Consider the following 25,991-nt stretch of genomic DNA (forward strand, 5'->3'; position numbering starts at 1 on the left):
ACGGGGGCGGGGGGGTGAAGGCATGAGCGGGGGGGGGGGGAGGTAGGGGGTAACATGGGTATAAGGACACATATGTAATACCTTAATCAATAAAAAATATATATATTTAAAAAAAAGCAGTTCAATGAGCTTTGGAATAAAATTAATGAACAGAAGGAGAATTTTACCAAAGAGGTTGAAACAACTCTAAAATAATACTAAACAAAAAATTAGGAGGTTGAAGAACTCAAAAAATGACATGAAGAATGCATTAGAAAGAATTGTAAATAGGGCAGACCATAAAGAATAGAGAATTAGTGAGTTCAAAGTAGAAATCTAGAAATTATTCAAGATGAAGGTGAGAGAGTAGTAAAATTAAAAAAAGAATAAACTACAAGATTTATCAATTCCATTGGAAAGGGAGACAAAAATAAATGGGTATCCCAGAAGGAGAAGAGAGAGATAGGGAACAGAGAGCCATTTAAAAAAAATAGATGAGAACTTCCCATACCTGGGAAGGAGCTGGACATAGAAGTACAAGCAGTTAATAAAACAATTATTTCAATGTAAAAAGAGCTTCTCCAAGACATATTATATCAAAATTGTCAAAATCAATGATAAAGAAAGAATTCTAAAGGCATCTGATGTGGGGGTAGATAGTAACCTACAAAGTAACCCCCATCAGGCTATCATCAGATTTCTCAACAGAAACTCCACAGGCCAGGAGAGAGTGGAATGACATATTCAAAATACTGAAACTTAAAAATTGCCAGACAATAATAATAGATCTAAAAAAGTTATCCTTCAGATATGAAGGAGAAATTAAGGTTTTCCAGACAACCAGAAACCTGAGAGCTCTCACCACCAGACCTGAATTGCAATTAATGTTGAAAGAAGCTCTTCTACCAGAAACAAAAAGGCAAATGTACCCAATACTTTCAGTAAAGTGATGAAGAGACTGACAGAATCAGAAAATTGAAATTCTATTAGAGAATAGTGTTAAGCAATTATGCCACAAGATTAAAGGGAAAGGCATTATATATAACAATAACTTCTTCAATTTGGCAATGAACACACAAAATAAAATTGACAACGAAAACACAAAAGGGGAGGGAAAAAGAATGAATCTTATATAGGCAAAAGAAAATAAGTTGCTATCAGAAAAAAAAAACTGGTTTATCTATGAGACCTTTTATATAAACCTCATGATAACCACACACACACACAAAGCAGATAGGATACATATAAAAGAAAAAAGTTAAAATTATCAAAGAAAACACCTAAATTAAAATAGCAGACAGAAGCAAAAAAACAAACAAACAATACATATAAAGCAATTAGAACACAAAATATACAATGGCAGTAGTAACTCTTCATAAATCAATAATCACTCTAAATTATAATGGACTGAACTCACCAATCAAAAGGCTCAGAGTATCTGAATGGATTAAGAACAAGACACAACTATATGCTGCCATCAGGAGATGCATCTCAGCTCCAACCACAAACATAAACTCAAAGTAAAGGGTTGGAAGATAGTACTCCAAACAAATGTTATCCAAAAGAAATTGGGTAGCTACCCTTATATCGGACAAAATAAATTTCAAGCCTGAAAAAGGTAACAACAGACAAAGATGAACATTATATCATGATAAAGGGGACAATCCATGACGAAGACATACCATTTATTAATATCTATACATCCTACTTAGTACACAAAAATATATGAACCAATTATTAACATACCTAAAATAAGAAATTGATAGCAATAAAATAATAGGAGACTTTAACACCCCACTTTAACACCAATGGAAAAAAAAACAACTTCAAACAGAATGTCAAGTAAATATCAGCCTTAAATGACACACTTGATAGACTTAATAGATACTTACAGAAGATTTCATACAAAAGCAAAAGAATACACATTTTTCTCAAGTGCACAAGGAACATTCTCAAGGATAGACACAAAACAACTCCCAATAGATTTAGAGCTTAAATCATACTGATCATCTTCTCTGATAACTACAGTATGAAAGTAGAAATCTACTACAAGAGCTAAGCTAGAAAAATCATAAATTTGTGGAGATTAAATAACATGCTACTGAAAAACTATTGGGACAAGAAAGAAATAAAGGAAGGAGTCAAAAATACATGGGAACAAATTAAAATAAAAATAGGACATACTAAAATATTTGGAATGCAGCAAACATGGAACTAAAAGGGAAGTTTATAGCAGTATAGATCTAACTCAAGAAACAATAAAAATACTACATAAACAATCTGAACTTACACTTACAGAACTAGAAAAAAAATGAAGCCCAATGTCAGTAGAAGTAAGGAATAAAAATCAGTGCAGAAATAAATAGAATAATGACTAAAAGGACAATAAAACATTAATGAAAATAACAGCTGATTCTTTGAAAAGATAAAGAAAATTGATGCTCTTTAGCTAAACTCACTAAGAAAAAAGAAGGTTCAAATAAATAAAACTATAAACAAGAGGAAAAGTCGGAATAATTACCATGGAAATACAAAGGATACTAAGATAATACTATGAAAAGCTATATACTGCAAAATTGCACATCCTAGAAGAAAAGGATAAATTATTAGAATCATACAACCACCATAGACTGACATAAAGAAATGAAAAATCTGATTTGATGAAACACTACTAAGGAAATGGAAAGATTAACAGACTGACATATCCCAGCAGGTAGGAGGGGGAGATGGGAAGAGATTAACCAAATAACTCATATGCATATATGCATAACCAATAGACTCAGACAATAGTGTGATGAAGGCCTGGGGTGGAGCAGGGGCTTGGAGGATCTGTGTAAAGGGGCGGAAAATTGGGAACATCTGTAATACTGTCAACAGTAAAATAAAATAAAATTTTAAAAAACAACCCCTCCCTAAAATGTCCAGTACCAGATGGTTTCACTAATTAATTCTACCAAGCATTCAAAAAAGATTTAATACCTATTCTTTTCAATGTCTTTGAAAAAATGAAAATAAGGAAATATTTTAATAAATATCACAAAGCAAATATTCACCTGATATCAAGCCCAGAGAAGGACAACATACACACACAATTTACAGGCCAGTATCTCTGATGAACATATATGTAAAAATCTTCAACAAGATGTTAGCAACTAAATTCAATAATACATTAAAAGGATTATATACCATGTTCAAGTGGGATTTATTCCAGGGATGCAAGAATGGTTCAAAATCTACAAATCAATCAACATGATATATCATGTGAACAAAAGGGAGGATGAAAATTATCTGAACATCTCAATAGGTGCAACAAAAGTAACTGAGAAAAGTCAACATGTATTTATAATAAAAACTCTCAATAAAATGTGTATAGAAGGAAAATACCTCATAATAATAAAGGCAGTATATGACAAGCACAGAGCTAACATCATACTCAATGGTACAAAACTGAATGCTTTTCCTCTAAGATTGGGACCAAAACAAGGATGCCCACTCTAGCCACATTTATTCATCATAGTATTGTAAGTCCTAACCATAGCAATTAGGCAAAAAAAAGTAATTAAAAAAATCCAAAAAGAAAAAAGAAATAAAACTGTCAATATTTGTGGATGATATGATTTTATATATAGAAACACTAAAAGACCTACCAAAATACTACTAGAAATAGTAAAAATAACAATGTTGCAGGATACAAAATCAATATACAAAAGTGCTGCATTTCTATATACTAACAACAAGCTATCAGAAAGAAAAATGTAGAAAATAACCCCATTTATAATTGTAACAACAATAATAAACACCTAGAAATAAATTTAAGCAAGGAGGTGAAAGAACTGTACACTGAAAATTGCAAGACATTGTTGAATGAGAATTGAAGAAGAAACAATGTTGTTAAATGTTTATATTATCCAAACCACTCTACAGATTCAACACAATCCTTATCTATGCACTGTCGTATAAGTACCACACGCTAACCAATTGAGCCACTGGAGCTCTCACAATCCCTATCTAAATCCCAATGCCAATTTTTACAGAAATAAGTCATGAGATCCCAAAATTCATGTGAAAACACCAAAGACAACTAATAAATGACAAAGGAGCCAAGAACATACAATGGAGAAAGTAAAGCCTCTGCAATAAACTGAACAGTCACATTCAAAAAAATGAAACAAGTCAACTATCTTATACCATAGACAAAATATAACACAAAATATATTAAAAACTTGAAAGTAAGAACAGAAACCATAAAGTACATTGAAAAAACATAGGAACTAAGCTCTGGAACAGCACTCTTAATGCAGTTTTTATGTATTTGACCACAATGGTAAGGGAAACAAAAGCAAAATTAAAAAAAACAAGACTACATTAAACTAAAAAGGTTCTGCACAGAAAAGGAAAGCATCAAGAAAATGAGGCCTGGCTGGTTAGCTCAGTGGTTGGAGGGTCAGCCCATGGACTGAAGGGTCATGGGTTTAATGCAGGTCAAGGGCAATGTAACTTGGTTGCAGACTCTATACCTGTCTCTGGTCAGGACACTTTCAGGAGGCAACCAATCTATGTGTCTCTCTCACATCAATGTTTCTCTCTCTGTGTATCTCCCCCTCCCTTCCCCTCTCTCTAAAAATCAATGGAAAAAATATCCTTGGATGATGATTAAAAAATAAAAATGAAAAGGCAATCAACCAAATGGGGGAAGATACTTGCAAATGATAGTTCTGACAAGGAGTTAATTTTCAAAATACATAAAGATTTCATAAAACTCAACAACAACAAAAAAACATTCTAAATAACAAATGGGCAGAGGATCTGAATAGACATTTTTTCCAAGAAGAAGTACAGCTGGCTCACAGAGACCTTAAAAGATGTTAACATTACTAATTATTAGGGAAATGCAAAGCAAAACCACAATGAAATATAACCTCACACCTGTCAAAATGACTTTTATTTAAATGTCAACAATATCAAGTTTTGGCGAGGATGTAGAGAAATAAGAACCATCATGCATGGTTGGTGAAATTATAAATTGGTACATCCACTTTGAAAAACACTTTATCAGTTTCCTCAAAAAATTAAAAATAAAACTAACATACAACCCAGCAATTCCACTTCTGGACATTTATATGAAGAAAAAGAAGATACTAATTCAAAAAAGATATATGCAACCCTATGTTCATTGCAGCATGGCTTATAATAGACAATGTATAGAAGCACAACATGGATAAACATAGAGGATATTACACAAAATGAAATAAGTCAGACAGAGAAGGACATATACCATATAATTTTACTTAATGTTTAATCTTAAAAAAAGAGCAATAGACTGATAAATACAAAGAACAAACTAATGGTTAACAGAGTGGAGGGAACTGGGGAGTAGGTAAAAAGGGTGAAGTGGACACTTCTAGTTATAAAATAAGATAAGTCATGGGAATATAATATACTCTACAGGGAATACAGATATTAATATCTATCTATAGAAAAGTCTAAGCGACCGTCGCAACCGAAACAACCGAACAGACGACGGAACAGCAGGCTGCGTGGGGCGACCAGGCTGGCAGGGTGGGCAATTAGGGCAACAAGGCTGGTGGGTGGGGGTAGTTGGGGGCAATCAGGCCAGCAGGCAGAGGCAGTTAGGGGTGATCAGGCTGGCAGGGGGGCAGTTAGGGGTGACTAGGGCATGAGTTGGGGTGGGGGTGCAATGGGGGGGATAAGGACACATATGTAATACCTTAATCAATAAAGAAAAAAATCCCCTAAAAATAATTCTTGAAAGCATTAGTTATACTAACTTAAAATTGGAGATAGGCCCATCCCAGACAAGTGGATTAAAAAGTTTTGGTACAGCCCTAGCTGGTTTGGCTCAGTGGATAGAGTGTTGGCCTGTGGACTGAAGGGTCCCAGGTTAGAATCTGGTCAAGGGCACATGCCAGGGTTGCAGGCTCAATCCCCAGTAGGGGGGGCGTGGGGAGGCAGCCAATCAATGATTCTCTCTCATCATTGATGTTTCTATCTCTCTCTCTCTCTCCCTTCCTCTCTGAAGTCAATAAAAATATATTTTTAAAAATTTGTGATACAGAAGGGGAGGGGTGGGACCAGGGTAGAGGGGGTCAATGGGAGAAAAAAGGGGATGTCTGTAATACTTTCAACAATAAAGATCATTTTTTTAAAAAAAAAGTTGTGGTGCATTTATATGATCAAATATTACTCAGACATAAAAAATGAAATCTTACCATTTGCAATGGCATGAGTGGACCTAGAGGGTATTATGCCAAGTGAAATAAGTCACACAGAGAAAGACACATACCACATGATTTCACATATGTGGAGTCTAAGGAACAAATAAATAAATAAGATTGAAACAGACTCATAGACACAGAGAGCACATGGTGGTTGCCAGAGGATAGGCGTGCTGGGGAACTAGGTGAAAAAGGTGAAGGGATTGAAAAGTACAGATTGGTAGTCACAAAATTGTCAGGGGGATGTAAAGTACAGCATATGAGTTATAGTCAATAATATTATAATAACTGTGTTTTGTGCCAGTAGGTACTGGAAATACCAGGGGGATCACTTTGCAACGCATAGTGATTGTCTAACAATGATGCTGTACAGCTGAAAGTAATATAAAATAATATTGAATGTGAACTGTAATTGGAAAATAAAAATTAAAAAATTTGAGATGGAATCTGAGTGGGTAGGTGTGTTCTTATATCAGTTCCCAATGTTGTAGGAGGCATGAAGTAAAAACATTACAGGCCCTGGCCTGGTAGCTCAGTTGGTTAGAGCATCATCCTGATATACCAACACCAAGGTTGTGGGTTTGATCCCTGGTCAGGGCACATACAATAATCAACCAATGAATGCATAAATAAGCGGAACAACAAATCAATCTCTCTCTCTCTCTCTCTCTCTCTCTCTCTCTCTCATCAATTAAAAAAAAACAACAACAAAACTCCATTACATTTTAGTCCCCAATCTCTCTCTTTCACACACACACACACACACACACACACACACACACACACACACACTGCTTGCACATATAGTCTCTCCCCATTGCCAGATAGTCCATCTACCAAGAAATTGTTCTGAAACAAAAAGTATACCATGAGCCAGCCTCAAGGCCCCAAAGTGCTTTTTCTCCCCTACCTTTCGAAGTTTTCGAATGACCAGGGTGAGAAGAAGCCAGAAAAGAGTAGCTGCAAGGCCAGTACAAACAAGAATAATGACTTCAATATTGGATTTGTCTTCAGAGCCTGTAAAGACATTGAAGACAGAATTTATTACAATAAAAATGAGTTAGTACATTGCAGAAATTGAGAGAAAGAAAGAGAAAATTACTGCCTTTTACAAATCACATTTTATTTCTAAAGGACAAATATCACCAAGTGCCAAATTGTGTTTGTGCATACGTAAAATTTTTATAGAGTATGGGCATTGTCTTCTGATACTTAGAGAAAAAAAATCCTTGATAATTGTACTAGATGACTCAAAAGAATGAGCTGAACAAATATTGTATACAGACATATATCTGAGGCAGAAAGCCAAAATGAAACATTTAAAGTTATGCTCTACCTAATTAGCTGGCTCTCAAGGACAAAGCCAAAATAGGTGTGAGGTATGGTGTCACATTGCCTGAGTTGAAATCCTGGCCCTAACCACTTAACAGCTGCATGACCTTGAGGAAATTACTAACCTTTCTGTGCCTCAGTTTGCCCATCTGAAAATGGGAATAATATAGTTATTATTTAAATGGGCAAACTGAGGCACAGAAAGGTTAGTAATTTCCTCAAGGTCATGCAGCTGTTAAGTGGTAGAGCCATATTTCAGAGATTAATCAATGAAGTTATATGCATATATGCGTAGCCCACGGACAGACAATAGTATGGGGAAGGCCTGGAAAGGGGATGGGATTGTGGTAGTGGGGATCAATAGGGGGTAAAAGAGGGACATCTGTAATACTTTCAACAATAAAGAAAAATTTTTAAAAATAAAAGTGGGAATAATAAAATACCTGCCACATAGGGTTATTAAATGAGATAATGAGAAGTGAAAATAGCACAGTATAGAGTGTATAACTTATTTTATCTATCTTATTATTGCCAGTTTCCCATTTTTTTAGTTCAGATTCTGTGGATTATCTCAGACAAATGTGAGGCCAGATTGTTAAATAAGCTTATATGGTTTGCCTGATATGACCTAGAAGAGTATAGCTAGCTGAATGTGCGAAAGGCTTTAGAGGTGCCAAGATGGTTAGTCCAACCCATAGCATTTCTTTGAACAGATACAACTTTACCTTTAACAATTAAATACTCATCATAATAGCATAGGACATTGGAATCAAACACCTTGCTACAAGCTTTAGCAAGTGTCTTACTTTCTTTGGGCTTCATATTTATAATGAAAGGTGGCCAACTTTCTATTTTTATATTTCCAAATGCCATCAAATATTTTCCAACCAACAAAAGGGAAGTAATGTCATTTGATACATTATATTTTGTAAAACATTCCCATATCTTGGCCTTCATTTGTATCACCTCTGAAAAAATAGAGCACAGCTGGTGTTATTCTCATTTTAGAAATGAGAAATCTGAAACCTAGAAAGGCTTATGTATGATCCCATCAAGTTTGCAACAAGTATAGGGTTCTGAATCCAGGTTTTCCAAATCATGCTATTCCACATGCCTTCTCATTGAAAGTGGATATATTAAGTGTATATCCATGTTTGCCTTCTCCATTGTCTCTCTACACTGAGTCCCCATCACCAAATGCATTTTCTTTACTTTTGGGGTTCCATTACTGATTATCAATATAGCTAGGAATTTCCAACTTACCTTCCACAGTGATAAGAGCTGCTGTGCTGACTTCCCCCAACTCATTGGTTGCTTTGCACAGATAGAAGCCCTCATCTTCTTTTTTGGCTCGCTCAATAATAAGGCTGTTGTTCTTAAAGAAGATTCCTGCATCAACAATGTTCACCATTATTTTTGAAGTGTTTGCACTGAAGCCAAGTCTTAGAATATGTCAAGCCCCTATTTTATTAAGTCAATCTTGGAACAGTTTCAAAGTCAAGTAATTTCAAAGGAGCTGCACCAACTCAAGCCCTCCTGACTGGAAACAACTACATAAGATCTTCAGACTCACCTGAAGCAGGAATAATAGGAACCCCATTTTTCAACCAGTGGATGTTAGGCTGTGGTGTTCCACTCACTTTGCAATCCAGCAAAATCTTTCCACTGCTGTTAACCTCAATATTGGTAAGATTCTCAATAACGAATGGAGCAACTTTTTCTATAGAGAATAGGGTAAAAAGAGGCAAGATTTTTGAGGAAGAGTACCACATATACATCACTTAATCTCTGTTTTACCCCTCATGTTTAATCAGACATTGGATGGTTAAATGTTACCCTATGTAGGAAAAGAGAAGATAGATGGGGATAAAATCTACTGTAAGAGTAATGTGTGTGGTGGTTTGCATTTTGTATTCTTCAAGGTCATATTTAGCCACCACAAGCAATAAAAGTGGCTGCTGACGAGTTTTGGTATTAGAAGGACCAAAAATTCCATTCCCAAATTTTTCTATCATCTGTTTAACACAGAGTATACAAGATCCTTTCCTTGCAATGTCTCCAAGAGGCTTCATGAAACAAAAGATTGACTGGTCCAGCCTATAAGTAAGTTATAAATAAGTAAAAGCCCTATTCTGGTTCCACATCCCACACAGTAGTTTTCTTAAATGCTAAAAAGTTATGGGGAAGTCCCTCCAATTCTACCTCTAATTAAGAGCTGAGTGTTATGTTGCATTATCTTGGTGATGTTCCTCTGAGTCCAAGCCTTGCACTTATACTGCCCTTTATCCTTCTGGGTCACATTCTTAATCACCAGTGTCAAAGAGATGGAGTAGTTATTTTTTAAGCTTTCTGTGTATATAACAGGAATCTTCTCTCCAAAGGGGTTGAACCAAGCGAGCTGAGTGTAGATATATTTAGCTGCCTTGCATTTGAGCCGAGCATCATAGCCCTCAATTGTTGAGACCAGGGGTTCTGCCTCCATGAAGCCAGTCACATCTGTGAGGGTGAAGAAATGTCACTGTGAATATGACAAAGCCAGAGAAACTGACATACAGCAACACGCTTAGTTCTTTTTCCTGAAAGCCAAGTTGTAGAAACAAAACATATTCCATCAAGGACAAATGTCCAATAGTAAAGACCCAATTACCTTGAGTTTTCAGGGTCATTCCAGTATTATCTACAGAGTCTGAGAGTCTGCCAATATGGATGTCTAACATACATATGGTCCAATTTACAAACCTTCAAAGCAATTCCCTCATGTTAACTTTAAAAACAAACCTGAGACAAATATTATCACCAACCTAATTTCATAGATTAAAATAGAACATAAATCCAAATAAATGGCAGAAACAAGCCTGAGACACCAGGTCTACTGATGTGAGTTTTCATTTTTGCAATTTCATGCTGCCACTCCACAGGTAAGTTCTTATTTTGGAATCTACATTATAGATGCTTTTTGTTGAATTAAAACATGATATGTACAGGAAAATAGTACTTAAATGCAAAATTCCTCTAGAAAAAAGGGTAGTGCAACAATTTTAAGCACTGAATAGTTTATCACAGATGTGATTGGGAAAGAAAATAGACAACTTTGTGAAAATGAAACTCTGGATACCCAGTTTTTACTTGAAATATAGCACGCAAAAACACTTGTAATCCTTTTAGTAAATAGGATTGATATAAATTATAAAGAAATAATTGACTACCATACCAATGTTCTCACCCCCAAAAGATACATCAATTTTCACAACTGAACATTACACACATACACACACATACATACACACACACAAATTTTCACACATTTTATTTTAAATAGAAATGACTACAAATAGCCTGGGGAGAATAGTTGTTGGATAAGAACAACCGGTTGTCCTGAACCAGGCCTAGAGGTTTTAATTCATTAGTTTTGTGGGGGAGGCATGTCTTTTGGGGGTCAGGAATGATAAAAGGCATTCTTTCAGTCAAAGCTTTGTAATTAGAATTAAATGATTAAAATTTTCTACTTGACATGCCATTGTATTATCATTTTGGTGGCTATTTGCTTCAAGCACCCCGAGAATTGCTCAAGTTTTCTCTACCAATATTTATATTGATGAAGTCTACCTCTTTTTAAAAATATACTAATATTTTGTATTAGGGCTAACAGAATGTTTTTATAAAAACGAATAATTTTTTTGTAAATATATAGCTTATTGATTTCAGAGAGAAAGGGAGAGGGAGAGATAGATAGATACATCAATGAGAGAGAATAATTGATCAGTTGCCTCCTGCATGCCCTGTACTGGGGGATCGAGCCTGCAACTCAGGTATGTGCCCTGACCAGGAATCAAACTGTGACCTCCTGGTTCATAAGTCTATGCTAAACCACTGGGCAACACCAGCCAGGTTAAAATAATAATTTCTTAATGCCTTTTATTTAATATCTCTTGCATCACTCTAGAATTCAGTGATGGCGAACCTATGACACGCGTGTCAGAGGTGACACGCGAACTCATTTTTTTGGTTGATTTTTCTTTGTTAAATGGCATTTAAATATATAAAATAAATATCAAAAATATAAATCTTTGTTTTACTATGGTTGCAAATATCAAAAAATTTCTATATGTGACACGGCACCAGAGTTAAGTTAGGGTTTTTCAAAATGACACGCCAAGCTCAAAAGGTTCGCCATCACTGCTCTAGATTCAGTGTTGTTTTTTTAAAAATATATTTTGGGGGTGGGGCAGGTAGAAGAGGGTAAATGGTGATGGAAGGAGACTATGCTATGGGTGTTGAATACACAATACAATATATATGTTGTATTATAGAATTTTACACTTGAAAAATTTTTTAACCCATGTAACTTCAATAAATTCGATAAAGTCTATGTTTTAATGAGTCAGAGCAGTGATGTTCTTGATTGAAAAAGATGGCTGTCTAAACAGTTGAGCTGACAATTTTCAAATTCTGGGCCCCTGTTATCTAATCCACTCAGTAGTGAACCTTCATATCCCTGAACACTAGCATCAAATTGTTGATGCAGAAGGCCCATTGATTTAGTCATGTGTACCAGTAAATGATTGCAGAGCATGGAATAATTGGCCCTCCCCCCTAGACCAATCCTTCCTTTAAAATTTTCTGTGGTTAAAGACACCTTTTTCCTATAACCAAGAATAAAAACCTCACTGTTACCTTTGATCCTTCTCTCCCCGTCACCTTCCACATCTCACCTCCCATCACTTGCCAAATCCTATCAATTGTTCCTTTGGCATAACTTTTCCTCACCCTTCCTTTCTGTCTCCACTATGTAGCTATCCCATTGTGGGTAGTCATTACCTCATTCCTGAACAATTAAATGCTTTCCTAACTGGGTTGCTCTCCTCCAGTCTCACCATACACCAAACAATCTCCACAGGCTACCTCATTCATCCTCCTGGACCATAATTTTGATCAAAACCACTATCCAAAGCTTTAAATGACTCCCCACTGCCTCTAAATAAAGTTTATATTCCTCTCTCACTTATTCAAAGCAGCCTTCTCTAAGGCTCCTTATCAACTCTTCCTCATCAACCACATCATCTATCTTCTCCAGAAATCCTCTGTTTTGACCTGCCCAATTGTTCCACATGCTCCACAAATATTTCACATTGGCTTATGCTAATCTTCCAATGCCAAGTAAAAATGTATATCCTCAGACAGTTCTCCTCTGTCCACCCACTCTAAAATAGGCTTCTTCAACTGTGACCAGTTTGGCTCAGTGGATGGAGTGTCGGCCTGCGGACTGAAAGGTCCCAGGTTCGATTCCAGTCAAGGGCATGTACCTTGGTTGCGGGCACATCCCCAGTAGGGGGTGTGCTGGAGGCAGCTGATTGATGTTTCTCTCTCATTGATGTTTCTAGCTCTCTATCCCTCTCCCTTCCTCTCTGTAAAAAATCAATAAAATATATGCTAATAAATAAATAAAATAGGCTTCTCCATTCTATCATAATATTCTCTCTCTTATGCACTTATGACAAGTATAAAATGTCTATTCATTTATTTGTTCATTTGTTTACTGTTTCTTTCTATCACTGCAATGTAAAGTCTGTGAGGAAAAGAACCACACAAGGTTTAGTCAGTGCCATAGTCCTAACATCTAGCATAGTGTTTATCATGTCACAGTTGCCTAATAAATATTACTATAATGAATGAATATTGGTTGGTTAATTCCAATATGTATAACTTTTGCTCATACCACCCTCTTCCCTTAAAATGCCATTCCCAACATCTTTGTTTTTGTGAATAATAACTATTCATCAATCAGTGTTCTGTTGTTTTTGAAGCCCCTTTGGCTATAGTGTGCTGCCCAAATTGACTTCTCCCTTTCGTGGGCTAGTACAATCTGAAATTATATACATAATACCTTGACGTATTAGTTACATGTTTCTTTTTACTATCAGTTCATTTGTAAGATGCTTGAGGATACCTCAGGGAGAGTATGAGAAAATTAATATCCATTTACTGTATTTCATAAAATTGAAGCAAACCATCACATGATGTATTTTTATTTTTATAAATGTCCCTGAGTCTTTTTCATGGATATCCATCTTGTCTCTGTCAATAGCTTGTCTTGACTCTTTAGATTATAAAACTGCTTCAAGTAAGGAATCCTTTCTTGGTTATTACAAAGCATTTTATAAACACTCAACAATCATTAACAAATGTTTTAAAATGTTATGATTAATGATCAACTTTTTTGTAATGCAGTTGACAACATATATTGATGGGGATCCTGTAGACTAACTTTTGGGGGATGAGTTTAATATAGCTATGGTTACTGGCCTTAAAACTATTATAAATTCAGGCACTGAATGGTCAAAGGGTCTCAGAAAGGTAAACATCCTTGCTTCATGCCAGGCTGAATCATGTTTCCTGACAAAAGTTCGCATGTATGTCTGAAATCTTGAGAGATAAAGACAAAGCCCTGAATTCCATGCCATGAAGGTGTTTTTCAGCTATAGCCTCTGAAGCCATTAATGTCTTATTTAAAAAAGAACTGAATACTGGGATGGATGAAATATTTTATTGTTGTGGACTAAATTTTTGTGCCCCCCTTCCACCAGTTCATATGTTGAGGTCCTAAAATCCAATGCGATGCTATTTGGAGTTGAGACATTTAAGAGATAATCTGAAGTTTATATGAAGTCATGAGAGTGAAACCCTTATGATGGGATTAGTGGCCTTATAAGAGGCAGAAAGACCAGAACTTTCTATCTCTCCACTATGTGCAGAAACAATGAGAAGGCAGACATCTGCAAGCCAGAAAGAGAGCCCTCACCAGGGAACCAAATTGGCCAGCACATTAATCTTGGCCTTCCCCTGACTCAAGAACTATAAGAAATAAATTCATATTGTTTAAACCACCCAATCTGTGGTATTTTGTTATGTAGAGACTTTTAGAGGATAAACAAGTAGGTAGGTTACTCTATTATCTAGATTACTGAAATTTACCTGACCAGTGAACCTAATAGGAAGTTATGGTGGTTTTGCTGGTTACATTTGAGCCCCTAGTATCCTCTTTCCTCTTTCTTCCATTTTCACCTATACGGCTATATGGATTTATGGATTTCAAGCCTGACATTTCAGAGTATGTGCCACTGCCTTCTTTCCCCATCCCAGCCTAATATAGATGTCTCCAATGACTCATGCAAGTAAAATAATTGCTTTCTCATATGTTGTCTACCCTAGAAACCATGACTTATGGGGATCAGATGAAAAAAAATTCAAGTTTAAAAACCTGGATATATTTTTCATCAGATCTTTGAAGGTCTGTCACTGTGAAGAGTAAGTAAGCTGACAGTCTTTGTTTCAACTTCAATGAATTTAGGAGTGTGGGTAGAAGCAAATTTAGTATAAGGGCAAGCTTTCTCATAGAGATGCCCCAAGATTAAACAGGTTGCTTTGGGAAGTAGGGAAATAGTTTTATATCACCAGGGACACCCAAGCTGAAGTTGAATAATTTCTTGGTGGAAATGTTGTGGTTACAATTAAAGCACTAGAAGAAGGGAGAGGAAGGTTTTACTAGGTGATCTAGCAGGATCTTTAGGATCCTGACAATGGGTGATTCTAGGACACTGAGAAGGGACAATTAACAAAAGTTTTTCTACACTCTATGACACTGGCCCTTAATTTTCTAGGAATACCCTCCCATATATTTTGCTTCTAGGAAAGTCAAAAGCTGTCTAGAAAACTCTCCACAGAGCATCTTAGGAACCCCAAAAACTTTTGTATATTTCCCAGGTGACTGCCAAGGCCATCTCTTGGGCCACCTGGAGGCTATTGTGGCCAAGCAGTTACTGTGAGGGCATCAATATTTCCAGTGATTTTTACAGAAACAAGTTGAAGTACCAGTTCTTTTTCTACAAGGGGATGAACACCAAACCATCCTGCTGCCCTTACCATTTCTGAGCCCCTAGCAGAATCTTTTGGTAGACCTTGCAAAGCATGCTGCCTCAAAAAATCAAGTGAGGCCAGGTCACCTTGGACTGCCTCAAAGTGTTTTATGGAATCCTGTCATCCTATGACAAGAAATAGTGAATGGCAGTTCCTGTGGCTCTCAAGGTTGTGCCTCTGAAGCCTACATGGAAGTTTGCCCACCTAGGGCACGTGGCTCATGAAGTTGGCTAGAAGTACCAGGCAGTCACAGCCACTCTGGAGGAGAAGAGGTAGGAGAAGACCAAGATCCATTAACAGAAGAAAAAGCAGATTCTGAGGCTAAGAAACAGGCCAAAAAGAATGTGGAGAAGAAAATTAACAGATACACAGAGGTCCTCAAGACTCCTGGACTCCTGGTCTGAGCCCAATAAAATTGTTAATTCTTCATGCTTAGAATGATCTGCCCTTCCTCCATTATGGCCCTAGGATTTGAGGGACCCCCGGGGCACCTTTGACCTTAAAAGTCTAAGAACACAGAAGGGGCCTCAGTTACTGTTGTTTAAGAAAGGCGTTTTAAAAAATGTAAATGGCTCCAACAGCTGTACAGCATAATTTGCCTGTGACCTACTCTTGAGAGCTCTAGGAAATCAACAGTTAGAATAGTTCAGTTTTAATATTTACAAGTAAACTGAAAAACACAAGGTTAAACTTTCCACATGATCAGGTACTATACTGTGCAGCTGTTAGGATGTGAGGTGACACTTGGGAACAGGATGAACTTGGTGTTGTACAAGGTATTTACAGATGCACAGACAGCCGTGGAGTCACCAGCATTGCCCTTTTGATTTCTCTGCACCTTGTAATCAGAAATGAATAAAAATTTAAAGGAAAAACATCTAGCTGGAAACCACAATGCTATTAATTTTTGTGACACATAATGCTATTAATTTTTGTGACAAATGGAAAAGAAATGAAGTCATATACATCAAAGCCTTTGGAGAGTTTCCAGAGACAGCCAAGAGGCTTTAGGTATGAAAATCTTAATTCCAGATTCTTTGTGTTTGTTTTAGCTTTGCTGCATCTCAGATATAAGCCATGGCAGGGGCCAAAGGTCAGCTGAACCCAAATGATCAGCTAAGTCACTTTAAATGAGCTATTTCTTCCTTAAAAGCACAGATCTCAACCTACAATTTTTCACTATGAAAATTACAAACCCTGATTTATTATTATTATTATTATTATTATTATGCTAAGTGAAATAAGCCAGTCAGAGAAAGACAAATATCACATAATCTCACTTATATGTGGAATCTAATGAACAAAATAAACTGATGAACAAAGTAAGACCATAGACATGGAAACATGGAACAGACCGACAGATCTGAGGGATGATGGTAGGGAAGGAGGCAGGAAGAGATTAATCAAAGAACTTTTATGTATAGCCCATGGACACAGATAATAGATAGGTGAAGGCTTGGGATGGGTGACAGCCGGGTGGAGGGCATCAAAAGGCAGAAAACAGGGTACATCTGTAACACTCTCAACAAAAAAAAATAATTAAAAAAAATTAAAAACAAGTTCAGTGAATAAAAATACAACATTAGATAGGTGCTTTTGTTTGCAATTATTTTTTAAAGGTGATGAAATGTTCAATATTTATCTATCTGTCTATCTATCTATCTATCTATCTATCTATCTATCTATCTATTCCTTAGTTGGGGCAGAAGTAAAGCCATTCAAAAAACACTATTTTGCCTGTAAATCAGAATCCTCATTGGACTTGGCTTATAAATGGGAGAAGTCCCTGTCATTCCATTAGCTTTAGGGTAAAAGAGAGTTTGGAGACTCCATTTTGAGATACTATATTCTTCATCTTTTGGGTGCCTATGTTTTTAAGACTCAGTTTAATTTTATCTGGAAAAGATGAGTAGCTCATATGCTACCTCCACTGTTAGATTCAGACAGAGAATCCTTGTAGGTTTTCTTATTAGTATTCTGAGCAACAACTAGAAGGGGTTTGATTCCACTTCATTCCACTGCTTTTGGACATATGATGTAGCAGAGAAGCTTTGGATATGACCTATTTATTTTTTCATACTGTCTGCCCAGGAAGGTCCTATTCTGCTCAGTAGTTTTTCATGCTAAGAAGCAACTTGCCAACAGTAAATTCCTTCTGTTATGTTGGGGCTTAAGCTTGTGAGCTTTGAATAATCACTCATTTTAGAGAAGAAAGAAGTTCAGTTTCAAACAAAGCTGTGATGGCCCAGTCTCTACCCACCAATAGGGACAGAGGAAAGAGCTGGTAGGAACTATCTGCAATTATGCTTGCAAAGCCACATCTTCACTGGTTCCCCTTGCTCTGGGCTGTTTGGGATCAGTGTAGGAATGCCCTTTCCTGGCGACTTCCTTGTACACATGGTAAATTTCTTCTAAAACCAAAAGTCACTGTCTTGTGGAAGAGCCCTGAGAGCACCTGTATCTTCATCTGAGGTTCCTCTTTTCAGCTAACACAGCCACCTAGATTGGGCAACTGAGGTGATTTTAGAAAATGACAGAAAGTTAACAGATCTTTCTGACTCATTCTATATTTGCAAAGAATAATAATAATAATAATCCTATATAATAAAGAGCTAATATGCAAATGGTCATCACGCCCTCACTCCATCACACTGTAACAGCTCAGACACTCAACACTGGGGAGAGAGGAATGGGGACCACACAGTCACAAATAAGCTCACGAGAGAGGAATGGCGACCAGCCAGGCTGTGGCCCAGGAGAGGGACAAGCCACCCGCCCCGCGGTCCTGGGTGCTTGCGTCTGTGGCCCAGGTGAAGCCACCCACCCACAGTCCCCTGCAGCTGCAGCCAGCCTGGGCGAAGCCAGCCCAGGTCCTGGGTGCCTGCAGCCAGCCAGAGGGAGGGAAGCCCAGGTCTTGTGTGCCTGTGACCAGCCGGAGGGAGGGAATCCTGGGTCCTGGGTACAGGGCGAGGCAGAGGTGGTTAGGGGCAATCAGGCCAGCAGGGGAGCAGTTAAAGGTGATCAGGCAGGCAGGCAGAGGTGGTTAGGGGCAATCAGGCCAGCAGGGAAGCAGTTAGGGGTGATCAGGCAGGCAGGCAGAGGTGGTTAGGGGCAATCAGGCAGGCAGGCCGAGGAGTTAGGGGCGATCAGGCAGGCAGGCAGGCGAGTGGTTAGGAGCTAGCAGTCCCAGATTGCGAGAGGCAGTCGAACATCCCCTGAGGGGTCCCAGATTGGAGAGGGAGCAGGCCAGGCTGAGGGACCTTCCCTCCCCCCTCTCCCCCCGTGCACAAATTTCATGCACCGGGCCTCTAGTAATAATAATAAAAGTCTTAATTTCCTGGTATTTTATATTTGACTGATTTAGTTTAAAACTTCTGTATCCTCTGGTTTCTGCTTCTGAAGCTATCAGGAGAGTCAAACTAACTCTGGGTTGGGCTAGGCAAAAGAAAGAGGCAAAATAATCTGAAATGACAGACCCTTTTTCAAGTGTTCTGTAAACTTGTCAGAAATGTGCTAATGAATGGACAAAAATATTTACATAAATAGAAAATTTATGAAATGTCAAAGTAACAGAGGGCAGATTTTCATCCAGAGTTTGGAACACCAAAACAGAGATTCCTTCCTTCTTCATCTCCCACACTTCCCACCCTTCTTATCTCCCTCTTTCTCACTATGCTCCTCAAATTATGACTTAAGACTTTTCACAAAATCATTAAGTTATGGAAATGCAGTTGCATATGTTTATCTCTTTTTTTCTGTCATACTATAGATAGAAAAACTGAGTCCCAGGGAAGGGAAGAAATTTACCATGATCACACAAGGGTTGGCAATGGAACAAAGACTATATCACCAGTTCTCTAATTTCTAATCCATAATTTGCCTTTGGGCTTGGACTAGTGGTTTCTTATGACCTAACATCACCATATTCCTCTCTTCCCTCCCCAGAATACATTGGATGGGGCATTTGTTGGTAATGAAGATGGCTGATGCATAAACAAAGCCTTTCAGTCTTTTTTTCTGAGTAGCTTAGGGAAAATCAAGCATATTGGGGCATGTAACAATGTCTAAGTCTAGAAAAGGGTACTTGATAAGTGAATTGTCAGGCTGTTTCCATGGAGAACAGAATGAAAGTGGGAGAGGAAGCTGAAATTAGAGCAATAAAATTATAGTTAAATTCAGTATATTTGATGCATAATTTGTAATGGGGTTTGAGGAGTAGAGTGAGTTGCTTGAACAATCCCATCTCCCTTGGGGACTACTCCCTTATTGTTCTGTTGGGACATACATTTTTGAAACGTCTTCAGCTCACTCCAGCTGTTTCCCATAAAGCTATTACACAACTCAGGAAAGGAGAGAAGTTGCTGATCAGAAAAAAAGGGAAAAGACTGACTTTCCTGTTTCCATTCTCAATGACTCATTCTTATGTATGTGTGATAGGGGCATATCTGCCCACTCATACACTCCAATTGCTTGGTGTAGCAAACCACAGTATAATGTTCACACAAGTTCATCTTGATGAGTTTTATGTAGGTGTAGAGTGGTTAAGATACTATTTTCAGGAGTAATATTTTAGGATCCAAGTATTCAACAAAAACAAGCCTAATAAGAGACATAATCCAGTCTTCCGTCTTCCAGCATGTTGTTTCTACTAAAACTAGAGGCACAGGACTTGAAGGAGAGATGCAGAGAGAAGCCAGGATGATTTTGACTTAAACTGCCTTTTACTCGCCTCACCTATTCTCTGGCCTAAGTACTGTCCCTACTTCCAAGGGCCACTGCCTCCTGAAATGTCCTGAAGTGTATCCTTGCTGGCTTAGCTTTGCACTATCTGAAAATACTTAGTATTATCTGAAAGCTTGGAAACTATAACTGTGAACCCTGTTTTCAGATCAAGACTGGTCTCAGAACAAATCCCAGAGCACATGCTGTTATTTATAGATTCTCAACTAGAGAAGATCCTCTTTTGTCTCATTTACATAAATTATTCTTACAATGCCATTGTGACTTCATTCCTTTTACATTCTCTCTAGGGTGGAACACTCTAAAAGTTTCTACACAGAGGGCTTTCTGAAAGTCTAAATGAATTATGTTCAATGTTTCATTCTTACCTACATGTATCCTCCCTAATAATTCCCATAAGTTAGGAAGGCCTGAGTTCCTATAATAGGAACTATGAAGAAATGACTCTCTGGGTGTGTGTGTTTCTGTGTGAACATTATACTGTGGCTTACTATACCAAGCAATTCTAAGAAGTTCATCTTGATGAGGTCTATGTAGGTATAGGATGGTTAAGATACTATTTTCAGGAGTAATATTTTAGGATCCAAGTATTCAATAAAAACAAAAACACAGAGAGCACCACTGGAACAAGCTAGAAAGCTGAAGAGAGGGCCTTTGTCCTAGGATTCAAGGAGTCTAAGGACCTAAACCAGCCCTCCTGGGATAGAAGTATAAAGTACTATCAGCTACACAGAAACTGTCTCTGAGAAAGCTAAAAAGGGACCTCTGTGGTAATTCACAAGCTGAATATAAGCCAGATTTCACAGCTCTCTAATGCCCTCCTAGCAGGTGATATTTCTTGACTTTTGTAAAACTTTCAATAAAATCATTTTGAATATTTCAGCTTTGAGTCAACTGAGCTACAGTGATTCAAGGAAACTACCGCTTTTCCATCTTTGAATGTGAGCATTGGCAGGAGCACAGAAACTCTCTAAGGCCAGAGTTATGGCAGCAGTGGCTATCAGGGAGTAAATATCTGAAGTGAAAAGTAATTTATTTGTGCAGAAGCTAGGCCAATAGGTCTTTTGTCTTGACCAATCAAGGTGCTTTTCTTCATAGTACCAGTCTTGGAAGAGGTTTTTTTTTTCCCCCGGTGGTCTTTGTTTGTTTTATACAAATCATATCAAATGTCTCTATATGGTATGGGTTGGCTCTGTGTTTTAGTGAGCTCAAAGATTAAGCAAGTACTTAAGAGTATAGACTCTGCAGCCATGCCACCCAGCCCCACCACATTCCAGTTGTATTTTATTTGTACTTCAGTTACATCAGCTCTGAAATGATGATAAGTGCCTGCTTTATTAGCTGTGGTGAGGATTAGTTGTATTAAACCATTTAAAGCATATAGCACAGTATCTGGCACTGTGCTCAATGAATGTTAGTTGCGGCTGCTATTTTTTTATCATGGTTAGTGCTCAATATTGTTTATTATTATTATTATTAGACTCAATCAGTCTCCAGAATATGAAAGGCAGACTCATTGATCTGACATTTACAGAATGCCTTCAAAGCTCTTATTATAGGAAAACCATGAGTGACTGAAAACTCAGCCGCTCTCTACAGCAGCAGCTGTTTATGCCAATAAATTATCCATCCTGGTCAGTTCTCCAACTTCCCTCCAGAAGTTTTACAAGCTCTCAGTTTAAAAAAACTACTTATTTGTGATAATTCTTCACATCTGACTTATCAAGGTTAACTATCCATGGCACATTCTACAATTTTCTCTGTAGTCTCCAGCCTTATCTGCCAGGAAAGACAATTTAGGAGTGGGATTGCCTTTAAAAAGTAGAGAGTTTAGTTCTTCTCACCACTCCTCACTCCAGAAGTTTCACTTGTTTTTAACTTGTTTTTCTTAAACTACACTGTGATAACCATTATATGGCACTTACTAGTGAACAGGAAGTATGAAACTGTCCAGAATTCATTTCAGAAATCACTTTCCTATTCAACAACCTTACTTCCACCTAGGTTTGATGAAGCATTCTGACTGACCAGGTATCTGGTCACATTTTTTCTTCTTTGCCTCACTCTGTCATTTCCCTCTAATGTCCTCAGGAGCAAAATAAGATAGGAGGATGGCACAGAGATATAAATATATACAGATTGCCTATTATGACTCTCCAAAGTACTTCACTATACAGGCTACATACATTTCCTCAGTGTTGCTCATGGCTGGAGAATGTATACTTAATATTTACCACTTATTGAAGACAATATGTGTCAGCTACTTCATAAATACTGTCTCACTTAATCCTCATACACTACCACCCTGATGTAGGTATCCTTATTTCCATTGTATATATGAGAAAACACAGGTCAAAGGCTGAAGCAACTTGCTTAAGGTTATAAAATCAGAGAATGTAGTAAAAAAAAAAAAGAATAAAGAGAAATCATTGGCTTAAGAAATTATTTAACTATGTGTCAAACTTTTAAAATATTTATAATACTTATAATGCTTTCAGTTTTAAAGAATGATTAAAGTATCATTCTTTAAGGAATAAAAGAATAATATGATTAAAAATGGATGAATCTTAAGAATATCATGCTAATTGAAATAAGTCAGAAAGAAAAAGTTAGGAACCATATGATTTCAGTCATATCTTTCCTAATAATAGACAAACATGCAAATTGGTGTCACTCCGCTACACCCACCAGCCAATCAGAGTGACTATGCAAATTAACCAAAGATGGTGGTTAATTTGCATACGTAGACGCCCAGCTGCCTGGGTCCCGGGAACATCATCGGCACCCAGGTCACTCCGAGGTAGGCACTGTGTGGGCCCTGAGAGCCTATGAAAGGCCTGAGCCAGGGGGCTCCTGGGCAGGGCTGAGCCTGAGGTAGGAGCTGGGGGCCCCTGCCCAAACCTAAAGCCTCGGGCCGAGGCTTTAGGTTTGGGCAGGGGCGGAGCTGGTGATCGGAGGGTCTGGGGGTCACTTGCCCAGGCCTAAAGCCTCGGCCAGAGGCATCAGGCCTGGGCCGGGGCCGAGCCTGCAATCAGTGTGAACTACAGAGGAAACACCTTTTCTGACCTCTCATTGGCTAAGCTCCCTGTATGCCACTGGTAATATTCTTAGTAACTTGGGTAATAAGAATCCAAAAAGGTGATCTAGGGTTTTTCCACCTCACTCCTGGAGAGAAAAACGAAGGTCGGCTGCTGGAGAACTAAGAAATGTCATATCCTGTCCTAGCCGGTTTGGCTCAGTGGATAATGCCTCGGCCTACCAACCACAGGGTCTGGGTTCAATTCTGACCAAGGGTCTTTACCTAGATTGCAGGATCCTCCCTGGCCAGGGCCCAGGTCAGGGCCCATGCAGGAGGCAACCAATCAAAGTGTTACTCTCACTTTGATGTTTCTCTCTGTCTTTCCATTTCTCTTCCACATTCTCTAAAAATCAATGGAAACATATCCTCAGGAGAGGATAAAAAAAAATAAAGAAATGTCATATCCTATGAAAGACACATCTTGAAAATGACTAAAGAAAGTTGTCATTTTTTCATGGTGAAGGGACTGGAGTCCATGTTGATGCAAACACCTTGGTGACTCAGGCTGGCAGGGGAGTGGTTAGGGGGTGATCAGGCTGGCAGGCAGAAGTGGTTAGGGGCAATCAGGCAGGCAGACAGGCGAGCGGTTGGGAGCCAGCAGTCCTGGATTGTGAGAGGGATGTCCACCGGGATCGGGCCTAAATGGACAGTCAGACATCCCTCAAGGGGTCCCAGATTGAAAAGGGTGCAGGCTGGGCTGAGGGACACCCCCCTCCCCCATGCATGAGTTTCATGCACCGGGCCTCTAGTATGATATATAAAACTGAAAGCAATAAATGAACAAAGGAAATAAATAAAGACTCATAGACACAGTCAACAGTATTCTGGTTACCAGAAGGAAGGGAGCTGAGGGGTAGTAAAGGATAAAGTAGGTGAAGTATATGGTGACAGAATATGATTTGATTTTAGGTGGTGGTCATGCAATGCCTTATACAGATGATATATCATAGAATTTTACCCTCAAAAAGTATATAATCTTATTAATCTAATGTCACCCAATAAATTTATTTTAAAAGTAAATAAAATTATAATAAATTAATTTAGTCCTGCACAAGTTTAGATATCAATTCCTGAGATTTTATTCTATCATCTATCATCTAGATTATTGACTAAAACCTAATTTTAACCAGACATTGAAAGAAGCAAATTAAATCATGATGTGAGGGAGCTGGAAATATTATAAATTAATCTAAAAACAAAAGAAAGTTATAACAATCAGATTCTTGCTAAGGTGTTAATCTATTATACTAATTTAATGTGTTGCCCCTTCCAGGATATTTGCATTTCAGCCAAATTCTGCCTTAACCTCAAAAAATGAGCTATATATTACAGATTTTCAGTTAACTTTGCAGTCCTGGAGTTGAGCTGGCTGAGTAAAGGTATATTTTCTATGCATCTCTAATCACATCATAGAAGACCAGCCCTGTCTGCTTTATCCTCCCCAGTTCAGAATTTACCTGAGACATAGAAATGTATGCTTCTCTCATCAATGCCAACCTTGTTCATAGCTATGCAGTAGTATATACCAGAAATGTTGCTTGTCAATATCTTCAGGGTGCTCAGAGTCTAAAGAGAGAAGCAATACATTAGTCCCAGTTTACAAGATTTAGTAGTTATTAATGTTATTCACCAGGTATTTCTGATTCTTGCCCCTTTCAGGCACATAGTAGATTTTCCTTCCTTGATAACCTTGTGCTTAAGTTGGGCCAGGAGACTGGTCAAGGATTTGAGAAAGGAAATGATGTTGGTACTTTCTAAGCTAGAGCACTTACCTGATGTGGTGAAACTCTCCATAGATCTTTTTTTTTTTCTGGCATAATGATCAGCAATGTTTGAGATGATGGCTAATCTGCCAGCCTACAACCCTAAGTGGCTATAATAAAAAAGTCCTCCTGCTGATGTGCAGTTGGATATATGCCATGGGCAAGAGATAAACCTTTTTGATTTTGAACCAATCAAATTTTGGATTTGTTTGCTTTCACAGAACAACAGGGGCCATCTTGACTAATACATCAGGCTGGGAAGTGAAACTATATTCATTCATCCATTCATTGAATAAACATTTTTTCAAAAAGGGACTGAAAATGAGAAATTATTCAATTTCATGAGGAAATATATACAAATATAGAATCATTCACAAACTTGCCATATAAGAATTAAATTCCCTTGCAGCTCGGGGCGGGGCCTCGCTCAGGCTCCGCCCCGGCTGCTGTCGGCCTCCCCGAGGCGCGGGGAAGCCACGCCTCCCGGCGGGTCGCGAGGAAAGGTCCGGCGGATGCTCCGGGGTGGGCGGGTCCGCCCTGGGCGCACCCTCCACTCGCGGAATGCGCTGCAGTGGGCGGGGTGCGAGGTCGTCCCGCGGCGGGGAGATAGGCGGGACGGATACGGGGCCTGCGAGTGGCTGTTTCGCGGGCTTGTGGCCTTGGCCGCCCCGGGTTTGTTTCCTGAGCGCGGAGCTCCGTTCCGAGGGTCCAGGGGATTGTGTCGTCCCGCGCACGTCACCCAGAAGGGAGAAGGGTGGTCGCGAATGGCGGGTCCGGTCTCCTGGCGACGCGCTCCCGCTCCGGCAGGGCAGGCAGAGTAGCGGACCGCGGGCGCGCAGCGCGGGCACCTGCGTCCCGCCTAGAGCCAGGTTTGTGGTCCTGGAAATGACTCTAGTGTTTCTTGGTGTTTCCTCCCGGGAGAATCTGTTCCTCCTGCTGCCGCTCATC

General features: G+C 38.5%; 1 protein-coding gene and 1 pseudogene across 1 annotated transcript in view; one reads left to right on the plus strand and one right to left on the minus strand.

Moving 5' to 3' along the window:
• LOC102422327 (vascular endothelial growth factor receptor kdr-like) overlaps positions 1 to 25,991 on the minus strand; it is a 353,529-nt gene that overhangs the window by 114,669 nt on the left and 212,869 nt on the right. The window contains exons 13-17 of the mRNA XM_014465282.2: positions 24,738 to 24,846; positions 9,750 to 10,043; positions 9,121 to 9,267; positions 8,811 to 8,936; positions 7,126 to 7,232 (exon numbers count right to left, since the gene is read on the minus strand). Of these exons, the coding sequence (XP_014320768.1) occupies positions 7,126 to 7,232; positions 8,811 to 8,936; positions 9,121 to 9,267; positions 9,750 to 10,043; positions 24,738 to 24,846 (783 nt within the window). The remainder of the gene's footprint in view (positions 1 to 7,125; positions 7,233 to 8,810; positions 8,937 to 9,120; positions 9,268 to 9,749; positions 10,044 to 24,737; positions 24,847 to 25,991) is intronic.
• LOC102422035 lies at positions 15,372 to 15,865 on the plus strand (annotated as a pseudogene).

The sequence above is a fragment of the Myotis lucifugus genome, unplaced genomic scaffold, assembly GCF_000147115.1.
Source record: "Myotis lucifugus unplaced genomic scaffold, Myoluc2.0 scaffold_4, whole genome shotgun sequence".
Taxonomy (NCBI): domain Eukaryota; kingdom Metazoa; phylum Chordata; class Mammalia; order Chiroptera; family Vespertilionidae; genus Myotis; species Myotis lucifugus.